This window comes from Carcharodon carcharias, chromosome 7, assembly GCF_017639515.1.
Source record: "Carcharodon carcharias isolate sCarCar2 chromosome 7, sCarCar2.pri, whole genome shotgun sequence".
Taxonomy (NCBI): Eukaryota; Metazoa; Chordata; class Chondrichthyes; order Lamniformes; family Lamnidae; genus Carcharodon; species Carcharodon carcharias.
Genome location: NC_054473.1, coordinates 131,657,313 through 131,677,041, shown reverse-complemented (window position 1 = coordinate 131,677,041; position 19,729 = coordinate 131,657,313). Strand labels below are relative to the sequence as shown.

The window sequence follows — 19,729 nt, the reverse complement described above, 5'->3', positions numbered from 1 at the left end:
TGGAAAAAAATTATGCGGTAACAATACTCGTTAGTGAAGAGTGAATACTTAATAAAATTATTTGTACTATTTACACCCCTGAAGTAGTAGATAGGGAAGTCCAAGTTCTTCCATGCCCTGCCAGCACCACCCCTCATCACCACCACCACACACCTCTCAACTCCCCCACCACCATCACACACCCACCTCCCCCTCCTAACCACACCCCCACCACTAACATTTTCCATCCATTCAAGAAAGAATGGCAACTCTCTCGTTTCCAGGTCAAAAGGTTGTGGGCTCAAGCCCCACTTCAGGCCTAAAGACATAATCTAGGCAGACACTCCACTGCTATACCGAGGGAGTACTGTACTGCTGGAAGTGCTGTCAAACTAAGGTCTCTTCTGTCCTCTCTCAGGTTGTCAAGAAAGATCCCATGAAACTATTCGAAGAAGACCAGGGGTGTTAATCCTGATGCCCTCATCAATATTTACTCTTCAGCCAGTATCACTAAACAGATACCTGTTCATTATCTCATTGCTATTTATGGGAGCTTGCTGTATGCAAATTGGCCACCCCATTTTCTATATTACAACAATGACTACATGTCAAAAGTGTTTAATGGCAATGAAGTGCTTTGGGAGATCCCGAAGTTGTGAAATGCAATATATAAAGCCAGTTTATTCTATTAAAACCACAGAGGTCACATTCACCATATGTGCTCCTGATGGACAGAACCCTGCAACTTGGATGCAAATTTCATTCCTTTTCCCCCTGATATCTTTACCACCCTGTAAATTTAATGAAATTAAACCTGGGGCAAATACCAAGAGTGAAGGTTATTCCTTTAAACCTCATTTCATGAGAGTGAGAGAAAAAAAAGATAATGGTCAGAAGATCAATCCTACTACTTCTCATCCAGCCCATTTATTCAGGCAGAACCCAAAAGTCAATATTCCTGCTGACAAGGAAAAAGTCAACATAGGGCCTGTCACTAGTGCCAATTAGACCAGGTCATAACCCACATTTGAAGTTGTGCCAGGACTACATGGGAAATAGATGTCTTAATGTTCTGCTGCAACTTCAGTAAATTAGCGAACACCTGAGGAAAAGGAGTAAATGGCTGAAAACAGCGGCTTCTGCCATTTTCCTGGCACTTCTAACAATCTGATTTGGTCAGTGGTCAAGGACAGGAGGGTGTGACTGTAAGTCAGACAGGTAAGGGGACCCAGGGGGTAGGAGTGCGAGACTCTGCAATTGTCCCAACAGGTTTGAGGTTCTCTCAGCTTGTTTGGATGAGTGTAGGGGCTGCAGAGTGGATAAGCAAACTGATCATAGCACCGTGGTACAGGAAGCCATCCAAGCGGAGGGAGCAAAAATGAATGTGATAATAGTACGGGACAGTATAGTAAGGGGGATTGACACTGTTCTCTGTAGCAAAGAGCGAGAGTCCGGACAGCTTTGTTGCCTGGCCGGTGCCAGGGTTCGGGACATCTGTTCAGGGCTGGAGAGGAAGTTGCAGTGGGAGGGCGAAGATCCAGTGGTCGAGGTCCATGTAGGTACCAACAGCGTAGGCAGGATGAGGAAGCAGGCTCTGCATAGGCAGTATGGTGAGCCAGGCACCAAATTAAGAAGCAGAACCTCAAAGGTAATAATTTCTGGATTATTACCTGGGCCACATTCAAATTGGCATAGGACAAATAAGGTTAGAGAAATGAATGTGTGGCTCAAAGACTGGTGTGGGAGAAGTGGATTCTGGTTTGTGGGGCACTGGCACCAGTATTGGGGAAAGTGGGATCAGTACCACTGGGACGGTCTACATCCGAACCGTGCTGGGGCTGGTGTCCTCGTGAGCCGCCTAACTAGGGAAGTGAGAGGTTTTAAATTGAATTGTGGGGGCAAGGGATCAAATTTGGGAAGATGCAGTAAACCAAAGAATAGAGACAAGGTAAGAGAGACAGGTATTAATATGGGAAATGATAAACAGACTGTGACAGGAAGGGACAGAGAGAACAAATCTAAGAGTAACTCAGCAGATAAGGCTGCACGTTACAAAAATAATAAAGTGACAAAACTAAAGGCTTTGTATCTAAATGCACATGGTGTCTAAAACAAAACAGATGAACTGATAGCACAAATAGAAATAAATAAGCACGATCTGGTCGCCATTACAAAGACATGGCTACAGGATGACATAGACAGCAACCTGATATTGAAGGGTATGTGACATTTAGGAAGGACAGGAAGTTAGGAAAAGGTGGAGGAGTGGCACTGTTAATTAGAGAAGGATGACCTAATTTCAGGAAACCAGGATGTAGAAGCAGTTTAGGTTGAGATGAGGAATGATAAAGACGCGGTATGCAGGCCCACTAATCATAACTACACAGTAAGACAGAGCATAAAAGAAGAGATAATGGGACCCTGTCAGAAAGGTAATAATCATGGGTGATTCTAATCTACATAGAGACTGGAAAAATCAGATGGGCAAAGGAAATGTAGATGAGTTCATAGATTATTTTCAGGGCAGTTTCTTAGAACAGCACATTCTGGAGCTAGAGGGCAGGCTACACTAGACCTGGTATTGAGCAGCGAGATAGGATTAATTGATAACCTCCTAGTGAAAGCATCCCTAGGTCGCAGCGATCCTAATATGATTGAATTTTACATTCATTTTTAGGGAGAAACGAGTGTGTCCAAGATTAGTATTTTAAACTTAAATAAGGGCAATTATGAAGGCATGAAAGCAGAGCTTGTGAACTGGCAATTGAGGTTAAGTTATAGGTCAATAGTTCATTGGCAGACATTTAAAGGATATTTCAGAATACACAGAATGTATATATTCCAACGAGAAAGAAAAATTCCTAGGGGAGGGCCCACTATCCTTGATTAAATAAAAATGTTAAAGACAGTATCAAACTTAAAGAAAAAGCATATAATTACAAAGACGAGTGGAAGGTCAGAAGATTGTAAAGAATATAAAGAGCAGCAAAGAGTGACAAAAAGATTAATAATGAGGGAAAAATTAGAATATGAGAGAAAGCTAGCTAGTAATATAAAGATGAATAATAAGAATTTCTAAAGATACTGAAATAAGAAAAGATTTAACAAAGTTAGCATGTGCTGGGGAATTGATACTGGAAAGTAGGGAGATGGCGGATGAATTAAACAGGTATTTTGCTTCGGTCTTCACTACAGAGGACACAAGTAACATCCCAGAAATGGCTGTAAATCAGGAAATGGAAGGGAGGGAGGAACTGGGGTAAAATTACAATCACCAGGGAAGTGGTATTGAGCAAATTGTTGGGGTTGCAGGCTGACAAATCCCCAGGTCTGGGTGGACTTCACCCCAAGGTTTTGAAAGAAGTGGCTACTGAGATAGCTGATGCATTGGTTTTAATTTTCCAAAATTCCCTAGATTCATGGAAGGTTCTATTAGATCGGAAAATAGCAAATATAACTCTTTTATTCAAAAAGGGAGGGAGACAGAAAGCAGAAAACTACTGGCAGTTAGCTTAACATCTGTCATATGGAAAATGTTAGAAGCCATTATTAAGGGTGTTATAGCAGGGCACTTAGAAAAATTCAAGGCAATCAGGTAAAGTCAACATGGTTTTGTAAAAGGAAAATCATGTTTAACCAACTTCTTGGAGTTATTTGAAGGAGTAGCAAGTGCTGTGGATAAAGGGGAGCTGGTGAATGTACTGTAATTAGATTTCCAGAAGGCATTTGATAAAGTGCCACATCAAAGGTTATTGCAGAAAATAAAAGCCCATGGTGTAGGGGGTAACATATTGGCATGGACAGAAGATTGGCTAGCTAACAGGAAGCAGAGAGTTGGCATAAATGGGTCTTTTTCTGGTTAAAAGGATGGGACTGGTGTACCACAGGGATCAGTGCTGGGGCCTCAACGTTTTACAATTTATATAAATTTGATGATGACACAAAGAAAGGTTGGAAAGTAAATTGTGAAGAGGGTGTAAGGAAGCTACAAAGTGACACAGATAGGTTAAGTGAGTGGGCAAAGATCTGGCAAATGGAGTATAATGGGGACAAATGTGAAATCATTCACTTTGGCAGAAAGAATTGAAAAGCCTATTATCTGAATGATGAGAGATTGCAGAGCTCTGAGATTCAGAGGGATATGGGTGTCCTAGTGCATGAATCACAAAAGGTTAGAATGCAGATTCAGCAGGTAATTAGGAAAGCTAATAGAATGTTATCATTTATTGTGAGGGGAATTGATTACAAAAGTAGAGAGGTTATGATTCAGTTGTACAGGGTGTTGGTGAGACCATATCTGGAGTACTGTGTACAGTACTGGTCTCCTTATTTAAAGAAGGACGGTTGTCTTATGAGGAAAAGCTGGACAGATTTGGCTTGAATGCACTGGAATTTAGAAGAGTAAGAGGCAGCTTGACTGAAATATATAAGAACCCGAGGAGAGTTGACAGGGTGGATGTGGAGAGGGTATTTTCCCTTGTGGGAGAATCTAGAACTAGAGGTCACTGTTTAAAAGTAAGGTGTTGCTCATTTAAGACAGAGATAAGGAGAATTTTTTTCTCTCAGAGGGTTGCGAGTCTTTGGAACTCTCTTCCTCAAAAGGCGGTGGAAGCAGAGTCTTTGAATACTCTTAATTAACAAGGGGGTGAAAGGTTATCAGGGGTAGAATGTGAGGTTGAGGTTACAATCAGATCAGCCATGATCTTATTGAATGGCAGCAGGTTCGAGGGGCCGAGTGGCCTATTCCTGCTCCTAATTCATATGTTCGTATGTTCGACCACTAAATTTGTAGAATGATGTAATTATAGAAGTTTATGGCACAGAAGGAGGTCGTTCAGCCCATCATGTTTGTGCCAGCCGAGAAAGAGCTATCCTACCTAATCCCACTTTCCAGCTGTTGGTCCATGGCCTTGTGTAGGTTACAGCACTTTAAGTGCAAATTCAACTTCAGAACCTCCCAGCCACCGATTTTGAAATGTTGTGATGCAGGAAACACAGTTCCTGTGAGGCTGCTCAAACAGTAATGAGATAATAAACAGATAATTTGTTTTAGTGAAGCTGATGGAGGGAATTCTAACCAGGACAATCTTTTAATTGCTCTGAGGTTTTCTGCCTTCATTGCCCTTTCAGGCAGTGAGTCCTAGACCCCCACCATCCTCTGGGTGAGACATTTTCTCCTCGACTCCCCTCTAATCCTTCTGCCAATTACTTTAAACCTACATCCCTGGTTATCAACCTCTCTGTTAAGGGGGATAGATCCTTCCTATCTGCTCTCTTAGCCCCTCATTATTTTATGTACTTCAATTGAGTCTACCCCAGCCTTCTCTGTTCCAAAGAAGGCAGCCCTAGCTGATCAAATCTTTCCTCATACCTAACATTCTTCATTTCTACCACATGCTTGTACATCTCCTCTGTAGCTTCTCTAGAGGGATCACATCCTTCCTGTAAAGCAGTGGCCAGAACTAGCGTTTTATAGGTTACTTGCCCAACCTCTCTGCTCTTATATTCTATGTCTTGCCTTATTAAGGAAACAATCCCGTATGGCTTCTTAACCACCTTATCCACCTGTCCCGCTGCCTTCAGGAATCTATGGTCATGCACTCCAAGTCCCTCTGATCCTCTGCACTTCTCAATATTCTACTGTTTGTTGTCTATTCTCTTGCCTCGTTTGCCTTCCCCAAAGGCTTTACCTCACAGCTCCCATGGATTGAATTCCATTTGCCACTTTAGTGCCCACCTGACCAGTCCATTGATATCTTCCTGCAGTCTACAACTTTCTTCCTCATTATCAACTACACAGCCATTTTTTGTATGATCTGCAAACTTCTTGATCATGCCTCCTACTTTTAAGTCTAAGTCATTGATAGATACCATGAAAAGCAAGGGGATGATGAACTGACTCCTGCAGAACCCCATCCAAAACAATCATCCAATCACAAAAACGACCTTCAGCCATTGTAAATGTCAGCCGTGGCACAATTGGAAGCACTCTCGCCTCGGAGTCAGAAGATTGTGGGTTTCCATCCCAGTCCTGACTTTAGCATGAAAATCAAAGTTACTAGTCTGGTGCAGTACTGAGAGGACGCTGTACTGTTGGAGGTGCCATCTCTCAGATGAGAAGTTAAACTGAGGCCCTGTTTGCCCTCTCAGGTGGATATAAAAAATCCGATGGCACTATTTCAAAGAGCAAGGAAATTATCCCAGGTGTCCTGACCAATCTCGATTTCCTCCATCAACATAAACAGACCAGAGTAACTGGTTATCGCATTGAGGTTTGTGGGAGCTTGCTGTGTGCAAATTAGTTGCTGCATTTTGTACACTTCCCACACTACACTTCAAAAGTATTTCATTGGCTGTGAAGCACTTTGAAACTTATGGTGGTCATGAAATGTGTTATATAAATGTACGTAGTCACCTTCTTATCCTTTGGCCCCTGCCATTGAGCCAATTTTGGATCCAATTTGCCTACTAAACCTCAATATTTTCTTTCTCACTATGTTCAACCCATCCAATATTTCACACTCCTCCTCCTTAACCACATCAGCTGCATCGTTCTCTTTTGTGAAGACGGACACAAAGTATTCATTAAGAACCATGTCCACTTCTTCTACCTCCACACACAAATTATCTTTCTGGCCTCCAATAGGCCCTGTTCCTTCCTTAGTTATCCTTTTACTCTTTAAATATTTCTAAAATATCATTGGGTTTTCAATTCAGGACCATTGCAATTTCTGCAACAGTTACAAGTTTGAGTTCTGGAACAACAGCTCAGTTTGCATTCACTGATCCATAGGCAATTTGGAGCTATTTAGATTTGTTTGGTACTCTTTTAAAGGGAAAAACTGGGGCTGAGAATCTGCTGTCAAGACTCAGTGTGAATGGCGGACACCAGTCAATGATACCATCTCTCTGGATCCCACTTAAAGCAAAGCCAAAATAAAAAACAGCTTAAAAATGGCCCTCATATAACTTATATGGGACTGAGCTGATTGCTGGCTGAGCTGAGCTGGAGATGGGAGACTTGAATTTGGGCACTCAATTTACATGAAGCTAGCGCTTTGCCCTGTGACCCTTGAAGAGAACTGGTAAAACGTGCCTGTTGAGGGTAATCTAGTGCAAATCAAGTCAGTAAGGGTGGGGTTCAAAGTCTTGTGATGAGTGTTCAGTGTTCCACAGCTAAAACCACTGAGTCAGGTCTCTCTAAACCTCCCTTCTCTGACTGTATGTGCTGAAAATTAGACCCTGATCCATCACAACTGTTTCACCGGCAACAGACACACACCTAAACTCTACTGTCAGAGGTGACTCTCTGCATGTGGAAATCTGGCTACATTGTCAACTCTTTCTTTGCTGCCAAGTGATAGATTTAAGTCCTTATGAGGCATACTGTCATCACACCAGTTCTGAATCATCCTGATCCACGCCACTGATTTACTGAATGGAATCTGGACGCAGAAACACATTCCATCCCTTCGACTCAGGAACATTCAGTAACAGTCTGACATTTCACAACGACATGCCTACATGAGCAGCTCACTACACAGCTTTTAAACAAAAGCACTTTTAGACCAATGCTTGAAGCTTCACTGCCCTCTTCCCAATAATCTTCCACCTATTTTCACGTCAGGCTCATTCATTTCAAATCAACCAATCCATGAATTTCTCCTGCACAGGCTGATGAGAATCAGAAATTAAAATGCATGGACCACATTGGTAAATAGTCATTTTTAAATTAGGCATACAACAAGGATGGGCTGGGTGAGAGGCAGAGGGTGAACAAAATGGGAAAGAGAGACCAATATCTGAATGTTAAAAGATGAAACTTCAAAACAAAAAGTATAGCAGCTTGATCAAAAACATTAGCTTTGGGGAGAGAAAACCAGGAAAACCTTTGAGACATGATGCCGTTTCAAACAGGAGATGGTCTTTCAAGGGATAGAAGTCATGAGATACAAAGTGTCTTTGAGGCTTTGAAGATACAGTAAGGAATAGTGGCTATTCATTTGTTCGTTTAAAACGTGCAATATATAATTTGTAGCTGCCACAGATATGGCCACTTTTCAAGGAAAATATCAGAGGATGAACCCTACAGCGGAATGAGTATCAGTAATGACCACAGGGATGTTATCCATGTATTGGCTTAATGAAAGCTAATGAGTATTGGAATTGTAGAAATTCACATCATCCATTACAAAACGATGCTGACCTTGTAACCTTTTCTCTTTTCTTGGTATAATGGAGGCACTGGCCTTTCCAATGGATAAGACCAGCGATCTCCACCTTTGTAAAATCGTTCATCTCCATCCCTGCCTCCACTCATCTGCTGCTGAAATCCCTGAGCCTTTGTCACCCATCAGACTTGATTATTCCAATGCTTCCCTCATCGGTCTTCCATCCCCAATCATTTAAACTGCAGCTCACAAAAACTCTGCTGCTTGTAGCCTGACTTGCGCCGTTTCCCATTCTTCACCTTTCTTACTGGTGTTACAATCCCCAGAGAGACCAAAAACTTTGAAAAGAAAGGAATCTCCGTGATGCCAACAGAAAGAAAACCGCTGAATGAGATTTCAGTTTTTAAAACTTCCACTCTAACAAACCAACCAAAATCAACATACTTCAAACATTAATTAACAAGTGAAGGATATTTCAAATAAAAAGGTAAATTTCACTTTAAATAGTTGGTACAAAGCATTCGCATCACTTCCCATATAAACATTGCACCACGTGCAATAGGACAGAATTTCCATCTCAGCTTCCCAAAGCGAGAGAATCTCTCATTTTCCACTCAATGGATTTGGTCCTTGAGTTGCTTTCAACGGCAACCATATTCTATCCAAGGTCTCCAGATACAATTAATACCAACAAGGAGCATGTCTACAAACCCTCTCTCATTCGGGTGATGACAGGCCTGATGGAACAGAATCCCCAGAGACTTCTTTTTCTGATCCCTTTAAGTCTGGCTGGCTCTGGCAAAACTGAAACAGCAGCAGTGGATCTTGTCCAATCCACAATCCCCTGCTTTCCATGTCCTCAGCTCTCAGTCCTTTACAACTGCATTACACACAGTAACATAGTCCCTATTCTAGTCTGAGAGCCCTACTTCAACACTAGGATCTGTTCTGAACTATAGGTTCTAAGACCAATTGTATTCTCCTCTTATTGCCAAACAGAAAACTGAACACTCAGAGAGCTTTGCTTGTTTCCGCTCACATGAAATCTGTGTTCAGAACTTCTGCCACAAGACAGATTGGTACCCAACACAATTGCAATTAGCTTCCTATTCATCCTCTGCTTTTTAACTTTTCATTCCTAAGGCAACTTCAGATCACTTGGGCATTCCTTAGAACTAAAACTGCCCGTTAGGAAGTCCACTTACACCCCTTTTAGAATACTCCACCTTAGAGTTAAAGGGGGCATCACACAAAAAGAAAATACAGGCTTTTCCCAAATCACATGGGTCATCATACTGACCTACATTGGCTTGCACTACTCCAATGTCTGAAATACAAAATTCTCACCCTTATGTTTAAACTGCTTCATGCTTCACCTTTCCCCATCTCTGTAACCTCCGCCAGTCCTACAGTTATGTCTCACCAACACCAAATTGAACTCTCCTCTGTCTTTGCTTAGTACAATCCCTTCATTTCAAAACTGGAGGATGCAGCTTCAGCTGCCTACAGCCTACACTCTGGAATTTCTTCTCTGAATCCACTTCCTTTTTCCCTCCTTCCCCTACTTAACACACACTAAGTTTTTGGTCACCTCTCCAAATATTTTCTAATTTGGTTTGGAGTAATTTTGTCTTGATTACTCCGCTGTGAATCACATCGCAAATTTATTCTATAGTAAAGATGCTGCAAGTTGCCGTAGTTACAATTACTGCTAGGCAAGGAGCGATCATGATAAAACTTAAATTCATGCATGACTGCTGCTCTGTGCTACAATTAAATGGGCATTTTTTCAACAAAATAAACTCCATCTCCTCCTCATTAATTCAATTAATACAAAAAAGCCTGAGGATAGACTTCTTTTCTAAAATGAATTCTGTTAAAAATACATGTAGCAGGCACAAAAATGAGAAAAATACCGTCAGGGTTACCGTGAGGTCCTGTACAAAAAAATGTGAAAGCAATTTGCTTCCCCAATTCCCCTGTCCCTTTTATTATGACTAGCCTGGTACCATAGACGGCAGCAATCACAGTTGCGCAGAAACTAGTAACAAAAATAGTTTCTTTCGAGATTTCTGGTATGTTGAGATTTTGGCTAATGATATATTGACTATTCAAAACTGGGACCCATTCAATCTTTCTGTCTATTTACAAACCCATAGTTCCTTGAGGCAAGCCAAAGCACAGGCTTGTTTCACATTCCCATAAAGATTCAAAAGAAAACATTTACATATCAACTAAGACTAGGGCTAGTATGCCTCAGGAGTGGCGATAACATTCATTTACTAATAGGTCAAAGAGAAAACAAACTAATAAACACAGTATGTGGATCTATACAGCATTAGCACCTCAGATTGCAACTCCCTTAAACCCAGGTTTACTGAATTAGGTTAGGTATCTGTCAATAGTTCTGGAATCTATCCAGCTATCAACAAGCACAGTTACTCCTTGCTACAGCGCAAAAATCTGCCCCAGCTTGTACCTGGTGGTAGTAAACATGTTGGATTTTGCAACTTGTTATCTAACAAGGTAGGATTTGGCATCAAACACATATTCCTAGCAGCCCGAGGCAGAGAATCGTAAAGATACAAAACCACGGGCTGCTGTGCAGCTCATTTGAAATTTTAAACTGTTCAAATGTCGTTCAAGTAATTCCAATACAACTTGAGGGAAAAGCAAATATGCTAAGGAGGTCACAACACACATTTTATCACCAAGGATCATGATCCATTTTGTTAATTGATGAATACTAGTAACTGAAGGCACCTTTTTTAATGACAGGAATGCAGTTGACAACACGCACACAGGTCCGACTCCCTCCATTACCTGCACTCCCAAGGTGTAAGACAAGCCCAAGTTGTAGAAAGCAACAGTATGGTGTGGGTCGCAGGTTCTGCCACTGTGCTAAGGAACCCATCTGCAGCAATGTAAGCTCATTTCCCATTGTTTGTTTGGGTGGAATTCAGCATTAGAAAGGAGCCCAGTGCACCAACGGGGGCTAGTTGCCAAGTCCAAGCATGGGAGACGAGCACATAACATAGCTCTTCCAAAACTGAATGCACAATAAAAATGCCTTTATATAGTTCTGTTTAGCCCCATCCAGATGTGGAGTTCGCCTGCTTTATCAGAATATAGGAACAGGAGTTGACTATTCGACCCTCAAGCCTGTTTGTCCATTCAATTAGATTATGTCTGATCCATATCTCGACTCCACTTACCCGCCTTTGTTTCTTATCCTTCAAGACCCTTACCAAACAAAAATCTGTTATTCTTGGTCTTGAAAATTTCAACTGTCCCAGCATCCACAATCATTTTGGGGAGGGCATTCCAGATTTCTACTACCCTTTACATGATGAAATGCTTCCTGGTTTCACTCCTGAATGACCAACTCTAATTTTAAGATTGTGCCCCCTTCTTCTGGATTTGCCCACCAGAGGAATCCATTTCTTTCTATCTACTCCACTGAATCCCTTTATCATTTCAAATACCTCTTCAACGTTCTAAACTCAAGGGAATGCAAGTCAAGTTCATGCACAATCTCTTTAGGCCACAATATGATTCTACTGTCCCTGTCTTAACTTACAGCAAATTCCATTCACCTATCACCCTTGTGCTCCCTTGACCTACACTGGCTCCCAGACAAGCAACATCTTCCTTTTAAAACTTCTCATCCTTGTTTTCAGATCCCTCCGTGGCCTTGGCCCTCCTTATCTTTGTAATCGCCTCCAGCCCTACAGCCCACTGCAATTTCTGCACTCCTCTAATTCTGGCCTCTTTTGTATCCCCATATCCCCAATCTTAATTGCTCCACCATTGGTGGCCTTCCCTCAGTTGCCTAGACACCAAGCTCTAGAATTCCTTCCCTACACCTCTTCACCTCTCCACCCTCACTTTCTTCCTTTAAGACACTCCTTAAAACATACCTCTTTGACCAAGTTGTTGATAATCTGACCTAATATGTGGCTTGGTGTCTTTTTTTTTATGTAATGCTCCTGTGAAGCACCTTGGGACATTTCATTATTTCAATACGTTAAGGCACTTCATAAGTTGTTGTTGGTGTTACTCTATGCTTTATTATAATATGCCACCTGCTGTCAGTGCCATAACATCAAGTGAAAAGTGCCTCAAGACTTACCAATTAATCCTTAGCTTTGCATTCATTCCAAAAAAGCAAGGCTACATTCATACATATGGGCTCCCTTCAATGAGTTTATCCTGTGAGTTGCTATACCATAGACATCAGGAAGGTCCAGGTTCAAGTTTCAGTGTATACTGATTTTACGTGTCTAATCCAGGATGGCAGGTAGGGCCATTAGCCTTCAGCATCCCTGCTTTAGGCAAAGGAAAATCAGCCAGGATTTCTCCTCCTTGTCAATATTTGTTCTGGTCAAAATTCATCCCTCAACAAATATCACTAAAATAGATGACCTGATCGTTGGCAGGGACCTAATGTGGACAACGAGAGTCTTGTTGGAGAACTGGTGGGAAAGCTGCATCACTTTTCTCCACCCAGGAGGCCCAATGCTATTCCGAGGTAACCAGTCAATTACCTGGACAGAGTCGAGCCTTCCATCAGATTAAGCCCTCTGTAGGGCTGAAATCTTGCCTCTAAGAACTACTTGTCAATCAGAGGCCAGCAGCTCTCCAGTACTGGCAGTGCCACCAGGAAAAGTAGCCACTATTGGGGGCCTACCATGAGGATTGCCCATGGATCCTCAGGCAGAGTATGGACAAGATGGGGTGGGGGTGGGGTCACTGGCGAGAGTAAGGGAGGGGAGTCAGCAGCAAGGGCATGGTGTGACTTCCTGAAGGGCCCACCCTTCCCAATACTGGGTCCCTCAATCCGACACAGAGTACCAGTGAGCAAAGGATCATCTCCTCCCCTGCCGTTAAGCCGCTGGCATACCTGACAGGATTTTCTGGGAGGTGTCCCTGGATGGGGAGACCCCACCTTCCACTGGGTTAGTACCTATGGGCATGAAGGCCACCAGCTAGACTTCCTGCCCCAGACTTGATCAGAGAGACACAGGAGGGCAGCAGGATCTCCACCCCACACCCTCCCAACCAATCACACAGTTCCCACCGTCTCTGAATTCACTTTGGTGGGCATTAAATTCCAGACATTATCTCATCGATGTTTGTGGGAGCTTGCGGTGTGCAAGCTGGCTGCCATGTTTCATATAGACAAACAATGGCTACACTTCAAAAATACTTCATAGCATGTCCCAAAATACTTGGGTTGTGAAAGGCACAATATAAATGCAAACTCCTTTTTAAACATTAACTCAGCCGCTGCTGATAGTGAATATTAGGTGAGGGCAGGTTTGTACCTGGTTATGGCTCCCCCAGAGTTGAATAGGCCAACAGTTGCTGTCAAAGTGCACGTAACAGCTATTTGGACAAGATATCAGAAGACAGCTGACAACAATGGAACTATAACAAACTTCAGCAAGAGGCCAACATGTTTGGGGGTGGAGAGACAAGATTTAAAAAATGCATTTGCAATATAATATAAGACACGCACAAACCTGCGTGAAATATTTATGTTGTTTATGGAGGGAAGTGCTCTTATTCAATTGACATTTATTTTTCCTCTACAATTCCTAATTGTAAAGTTATCAGAAGTCAGGTATCACTCACACACACACACACACTCACTTAAATTACTCCAATTCTATTCAGCTCACCTTGACTGTAGTCTGACACCTACCTTTTGTGATTCGTCAGCTGGGGAGGAGCTGTGATTTCACACCCTCCAGTCACGAAAACTCACACCACCAACACACTGACAAGCACGCCTGCTCCCACAACCTTCGCCTGCGGTTATATGTGACTACTTCCACACAGATCTGCCAAGAATTGGAACTCTCCTTTCCACTGCACCCACCCGCCTGCCCGCAAAAAAAAGGCAAACAACTTACAAAAGCTGTTCTTTCCAAGCTGCTTCACCTAGGCATGAAATCCCAACGAAACAAGAAATGCATCACATATACGCCTGTGGGGGCCATGCACCAAAACAACTGTCAAATGATACCATTTTCTGTTACATTTACTCGTTAGAACAAACGTAAAAACTGACACGCTTGAAAATGCATTGCCTCTGATTCAAGAACTAAGTAACCCTACCTTTTCAACATTTACCTACTTTCCTGAATAGACTGATTTGCCACTGAACGTTGCGTGTTCTCATTGAATGTCACTAGATTAAGAACCCTCTTCATTGGTAAAGACAGATCAGGGTTGACCTTATTGACATGTGTAGTATAGGATCAGGACAGACTCTAATAAATCAGGTCCCGAGTTTTAAAACAGAAAGCCCCAGAGCTAGAAGCAGATCCTGGTTAAATCACTCCGTTTGGCTCTGTAATTTAAAAAAGGCCTACAACAGCAGCAATCTCTATAGACGTTCGCTGACCCAGTGAGGATCTTCAGACAACAGCACAATCCTAACCCTTTCAGACACGGCATCGGCATTCACTAAGGGGTCACATATACAGTGCAGGCACTTACCAAGTAGTTCATCATTGATTTTTTTTTGTTCCGTGATGTGAAAACCACTCCTGATCCCCAGTCCCTGAAAATAAAGCTCCTATACCACTCTCCTGTAGTGTGTTTTAAGTTTAATACATCATCCAGTAGTGTGACCTCACTTGTGTGGTATGAAGTACTAGGAGCTGCCTTGCAAGCACACTGACTGGGAGGGAATGCTCGTTAGGTAATCTTATACTTTCCATGGATTCAGACAGGCTCCCGAGGCCCCTGGCTGCAATACGATTGGTCACAGTCAGCTTTTTCATTTAAATGAGCTTCCACTTAAAACAGTATTGTGAAGAGCTCTGCCACTGAATGGCGCTGTGTAGAACAAACATAGTACAAAGAAAAGAAGACTGTGCTCTGTAAGAGACAGTGACCCCCCTGCTTTATGATCTGACAAATAAGATTTAAGGAGGCTGTATGGTATGGAATTTAAAAGGGTCCCATTTTTATTTTGCACAGTTTACAGCTCCACACATGTAATCTATTACCCAAATAACCATTCTCCATACGTGTGCTGTGGCAATGCCAGAAAGCTGTTCCGCCACAAGAGCATCACAACTGAGTCTAAGCCCAATATTTACGCTTTCTAAAGGTCACTGGACATTGGCCAGAAGCAGGAACCTTGGCTTTTTTTTAAAAAAACCTATCGTAGGGACACTAGTTAACTTTCCTGGAATGCACACCATTTTGGTTACACACATAAAATGGCTTCTGAGGTGAGATACAATGGGCCAAATAGCCTCCACCTGTTCTGTATGATTCTGATTCTTGGGTGAGGTTCTGAAGAATGACCAGTGCTTGATGGCAGCATACCATGTATGTAGCTGTACCCACTGCAAAGAAAAAAAAGTTTTCTTTTCCTCTTCTGCTGTTCCTTTCTTGGTCTGTCCCAGAACCCCATGCTTCTTTATCACTGCAATGACTCCATAGTGTCTGAGATGGTTAGATCTTTCCTTTTAGCAGTTTTCTTCTCTCTTTCCTTGAAGTGCTGCATTGTACTTCTGCAAGCACTGGCCATCCTTCATCCAAGAATCATATAGAACTGAAGGAGGTCATTTAGCCTATTTTTCATGTGAAAGTCTGAACTTTGAGTGTCAACAAGCTATTTGGCTTAGTGGGGTGGGGTGGGCAGGGCATTGGGAAAGCATTTCACAGCTTGATCCTCTTTTCTCACCTGTCAACAACACATATGCACTTCCAGCAAGTGTCACTGGGCAGTGATCAGAATAGAGCAATCTGGCTTATTTTGTCCTTCCTAGCCAAGGTGCACTGAAGTCTTAACTTTGAGTTCCCCTAATTCCACCACAGCTAATCCCCACAAACTCAGCATAGTGCAGGCATTGAAGCTAGGTCTCTCACGTCTGTATGGTTTGAGTCTTCAATGGAGTCTTGATAAACTTTACTTAGTGAGAACTTACTCCACAGCTCCATCTCTGATCCCACTCCATGCCATCGATCAATTTACAACATCAGATGCCCCCCCAATAATCTATCCCTTGCCTCATCCTCCTCATGTCTCATATTCCACCCTGCCCTGCCCCATTTCCTGAATCCTTCATCCGCCTTCCAGTCTTCTCAGTTTGTCTACCTTGGGGAAGACTGTGATTTGGGCACAGTCAGTGTCCGGATGCAAATTGCGCCCAAAATTTCACTGTGTTGAGAAGTGTTTTTTCCCCTTAAATTTCCACTCAAACTCACTTGCACAATGACAAATGCAAGATCTGCCATGAAGCAGCACAATCAGGCAACATAGAAAGGAGCAAGTTGAGCCAAAAAAATCGTTTTAAAAAAATATTCTTTTACGTATATTTGGGAGTGGTAATTTGGTGCAGTTTGATGAATACAGCTAAAAATTGATTTATCACAAAAAAGTAAGCATTTTTAATCATAGTGGCAATCCACCACATACGAGTAACCTAATTTTAAATGGCTAAAAGTGACTTTTAAGAAAAAAACGGAACCATTTGCTGGGCGCGTTGGGCAACAGTAAAAACACATAGGGAAGAATTTTCTGGCTGGTGGGTGGGAGCGGGCCCAATTGCTGCCCCCGATCGGGTCCCATGCCGCCTTTTTATGTGAGCGGGCCAATTAAGGCCCGCCCAGCATGAATCGCGGCTCCCGAGGACAGCGGGAGTGGGCAGGCGACGGCAGGACTGCAATGACCACTGGGTCCAATGGCGACCTGGCATCTGTTTAGAAAAACTGCCGCAGCCTTTCAAAGACTGTCAAATATGGCTACTGGACAGCACTGCTGGCAAGTAGGCCAGGCAGAAGGGTAGAGCAGGGGGGGCACTGTGTCCCTCGTTTTTTGGACGATTGCCTTGTTACCCTCCTCGAGGAGGTGGCAGCATGGCGGGAGGTCCTCATACCCCAGGAGGAGCCCCCCCATGACCAAACCTGCCTGGGAGGAGGTAGCGTAGGTGGTGAGCTCCCGCGACACGCTGGGTTCTGTGCCGCATGCGCTTCAATGACCTCCTGCGCTCAGGAAGACTGAGTACCATGTTGGCATTGGTCACTTAACCCAGCAGGTAGGCTTTCCCCCCTGACGCCCCCCCCAAAGTCTGAGCGTAGGGACTGCACTGAATCATTGACAGCATGTGTCCTTCGCTGGATATTGCCCATGCCTAGGTCACCCTGAGAGGGTGGTGATGAGATGGGTTCTGCACCCGCAACATGTGGTACACTGAGACCCACAATACTGTTTTGGGGCAACCTGGAGGAACTGCACCTAGGCGCAGAGCTGGGGAACTCCAGGACATGTCAAAGTCAGGGTGATGACATGCTGGGAGGGGAGCATCAAGGTGCTGTGGCACTGATCGACCGGCTGTCCTCTGCGCTCCACATGCTTACGCCTCCTTGCTATGGAAGGTTGGACCACATGATGCCTAATGTGATGTAGGCAGCATTTGGCCAAGGGGTGGTGGGTGGGGACAGGCCTGGCATCTTTGTGTGAGTGTTCGGCAGCAACCGGGTGAGGAGGCACTGGGGCCCTGCAATGCCCCACTCTGGTTGGGGGTGGGCCGTACAGGAAGAGAGTCCAGGTACAAGTAGCACTAATCAATGCTCTTCTCTCCTTTTCAGGAGAAGGATGCACATAATGCCGCCAAATGGGTGTCATTTTGTTCTCTTAAATTCCTTTTGTTATGACATTAAATTCAGACATGGCTGAGGGTGCCTCTTTTCTTCTGCAGATGGATGGTTACCAATAATGTTAGGAGTGCTTTGTGGGACATTCAGCTTTATTGACAAGGCCCTTAGTTAATGTTCCTATCCAGGCAGATTTTGCACCCAGTATAGAGCCTGCAGCCCTGGCGTGTGTTGAAGGTCACATGGTGTGCTAGCTGAAGGTTCATTGGATTAAAGCCTCCCGAGTGTCCCTGCCTCCCTGGAGTACACCCGGGTCAGCATCTACCTCCTCAGCATTTCCCTGTGCGTGCTCATCCTCAGACTCATTGCTGGAGTCATCGTGTGCAGCTGCAGCCACTGCGTCTGCGTTGACGTCTTCACTGTCCACTGTGTCCCCACTTTCCAGCGTAAGGTTGTGGAGAGCGCAGCATGCAGCCACTATCACCAACACACAATCTGCGGGGTACTGGAGCGCGCCCCCTGAACAGTCCAGGCATCGGAAAAGTATCGAGAAGCCCAATGGCTCTCTCCACCACAGCCCATGTGGAGGCGTGGCTCCTATTGTACCGCTGCTCATCTTCTGTTCTTGGATCGCGGAGAGGCGTCATGAACCACCTGCTGAGGGGATAGCTCTTGTCTCCCAGCAGCCATCCATCCAGCCGGGCTGAAGCACTGAAGAGCCCTGGAACCTAGGAGTGTCTGAGGATGTAGGCATCGTGGGAGCTGCCTGGGTACCTTGCACAAACTTGTAAAATCAGCATCCTGTGATCACACACTATCTGCACGTTCATGGAGTGGAAGCCCTTCCTGTTGACGAAGGCACCGGGCTCACCTGCTGGCACCTCGATGGCCACATGTGTACAGTCTATTGCACCCTGGACGCGGGGGAAGCCAGCAATGGCCGAAAAACCTCTGGCACGCTATGTCTGGCTTGTCTGTTCCCAATGGTAGTGGGTGAAGGTCAATGCACGCCTGAACAGAGCATCTGTACATGCTTGATAAGTGTGGGCAGCTGATTGGCAGACACCGCAAAGATCGCCCACCTACCCCTGGAAGGAGCCAGAGGCACAGAAGTTGAGGGCAGCTGTGACCTTTCAAACCACTGGCACGGGTGCCCACCCACACAGTTAGTGGAGATCTCAGAGCCAATTATCTGACAGATATAGTTGACTGTCCCCCTTGAGAGACGGAGCCTCCTTCGGTACTGCACCTCAGTCATATTGAGGTAGCTGCTTCACCGCTTGCATACCCTGGCAGCAGGATAGTGCCATCTTCTGCGGCCCCTTCCGCCTTGGTCTACCTCTTGGCCCTGCACCCCTTGTGCCTGTGCCTCTCCTCCCGAAGGTGGCTCCCCTAGAGGCTGAATGTGCACTCCTGGCCTCTTCCCCCTCCTAGCCCTCCCTTCCTCCTCAGAGGAGGTGCCTCCAGTGGAGAGTTCAGCTCCTATTCCCAGGCTAAGGGCCCAAAAATGATTCTTCACTGCAGAGTGCTAACCTGAAGGTTGTGAGTCCAGTCCAAGCAGCTGGTATGAGTTTTGAAGTACTGCAGCTCACAAAGGCAAGTATCGTAACTTTGAAAATTAAGTATTTGACAAAGCACACTCGCAGCCCCACTGAGCCCTCTTATCCTGCCTGTGGATGAGGTTTATACAAACGTGTCCCACCCGCCTGTCCGATGCAATGACTCGAAGATCACACGGGTGCCAAAAAAAATCACCGTCAATTGGCGCCTCAAGGGCCTTAAGTGGCAGGCATGCATCGGATATCATCGCGCGCCTGCTGAATGAACGAAATATCGCGATGGCGCGTGGTGACATCGGGATGCTCGCCCGATGTCACCGCACGTCATTTTACGTGTCGGCATGCAGGTCCCACCTCTGCATGCCAACGGGAAAATTCTGCCCATAGATTCTAAAAGAC

General features: G+C 44.4%; 1 protein-coding gene across 2 annotated transcripts in view; it reads right to left on the bottom strand.

Annotated features, from left to right (window-relative positions):
* Positions 1-19,729, bottom strand: part of bcar1 (BCAR1 scaffold protein, Cas family member) — a 243,579-nt gene that overhangs the window by 104,054 nt on the left and 119,796 nt on the right. Inside the window, exon 1 of one of the 2 annotated variants that reach the window (XM_041191427.1) lies at positions 14,658-14,837. The exons of the other annotated variant lie outside the window; for it this stretch is intronic. Coding sequence (XP_041047361.1) covers positions 14,658-14,672 — 15 coding nt within the window. The 5' untranslated portion in view covers positions 14,673-14,837. Of the gene's footprint in view, positions 1-14,657; positions 14,838-19,729 lie in introns of those variants that run through there. 2 annotated transcript variants of the gene reach the window in all.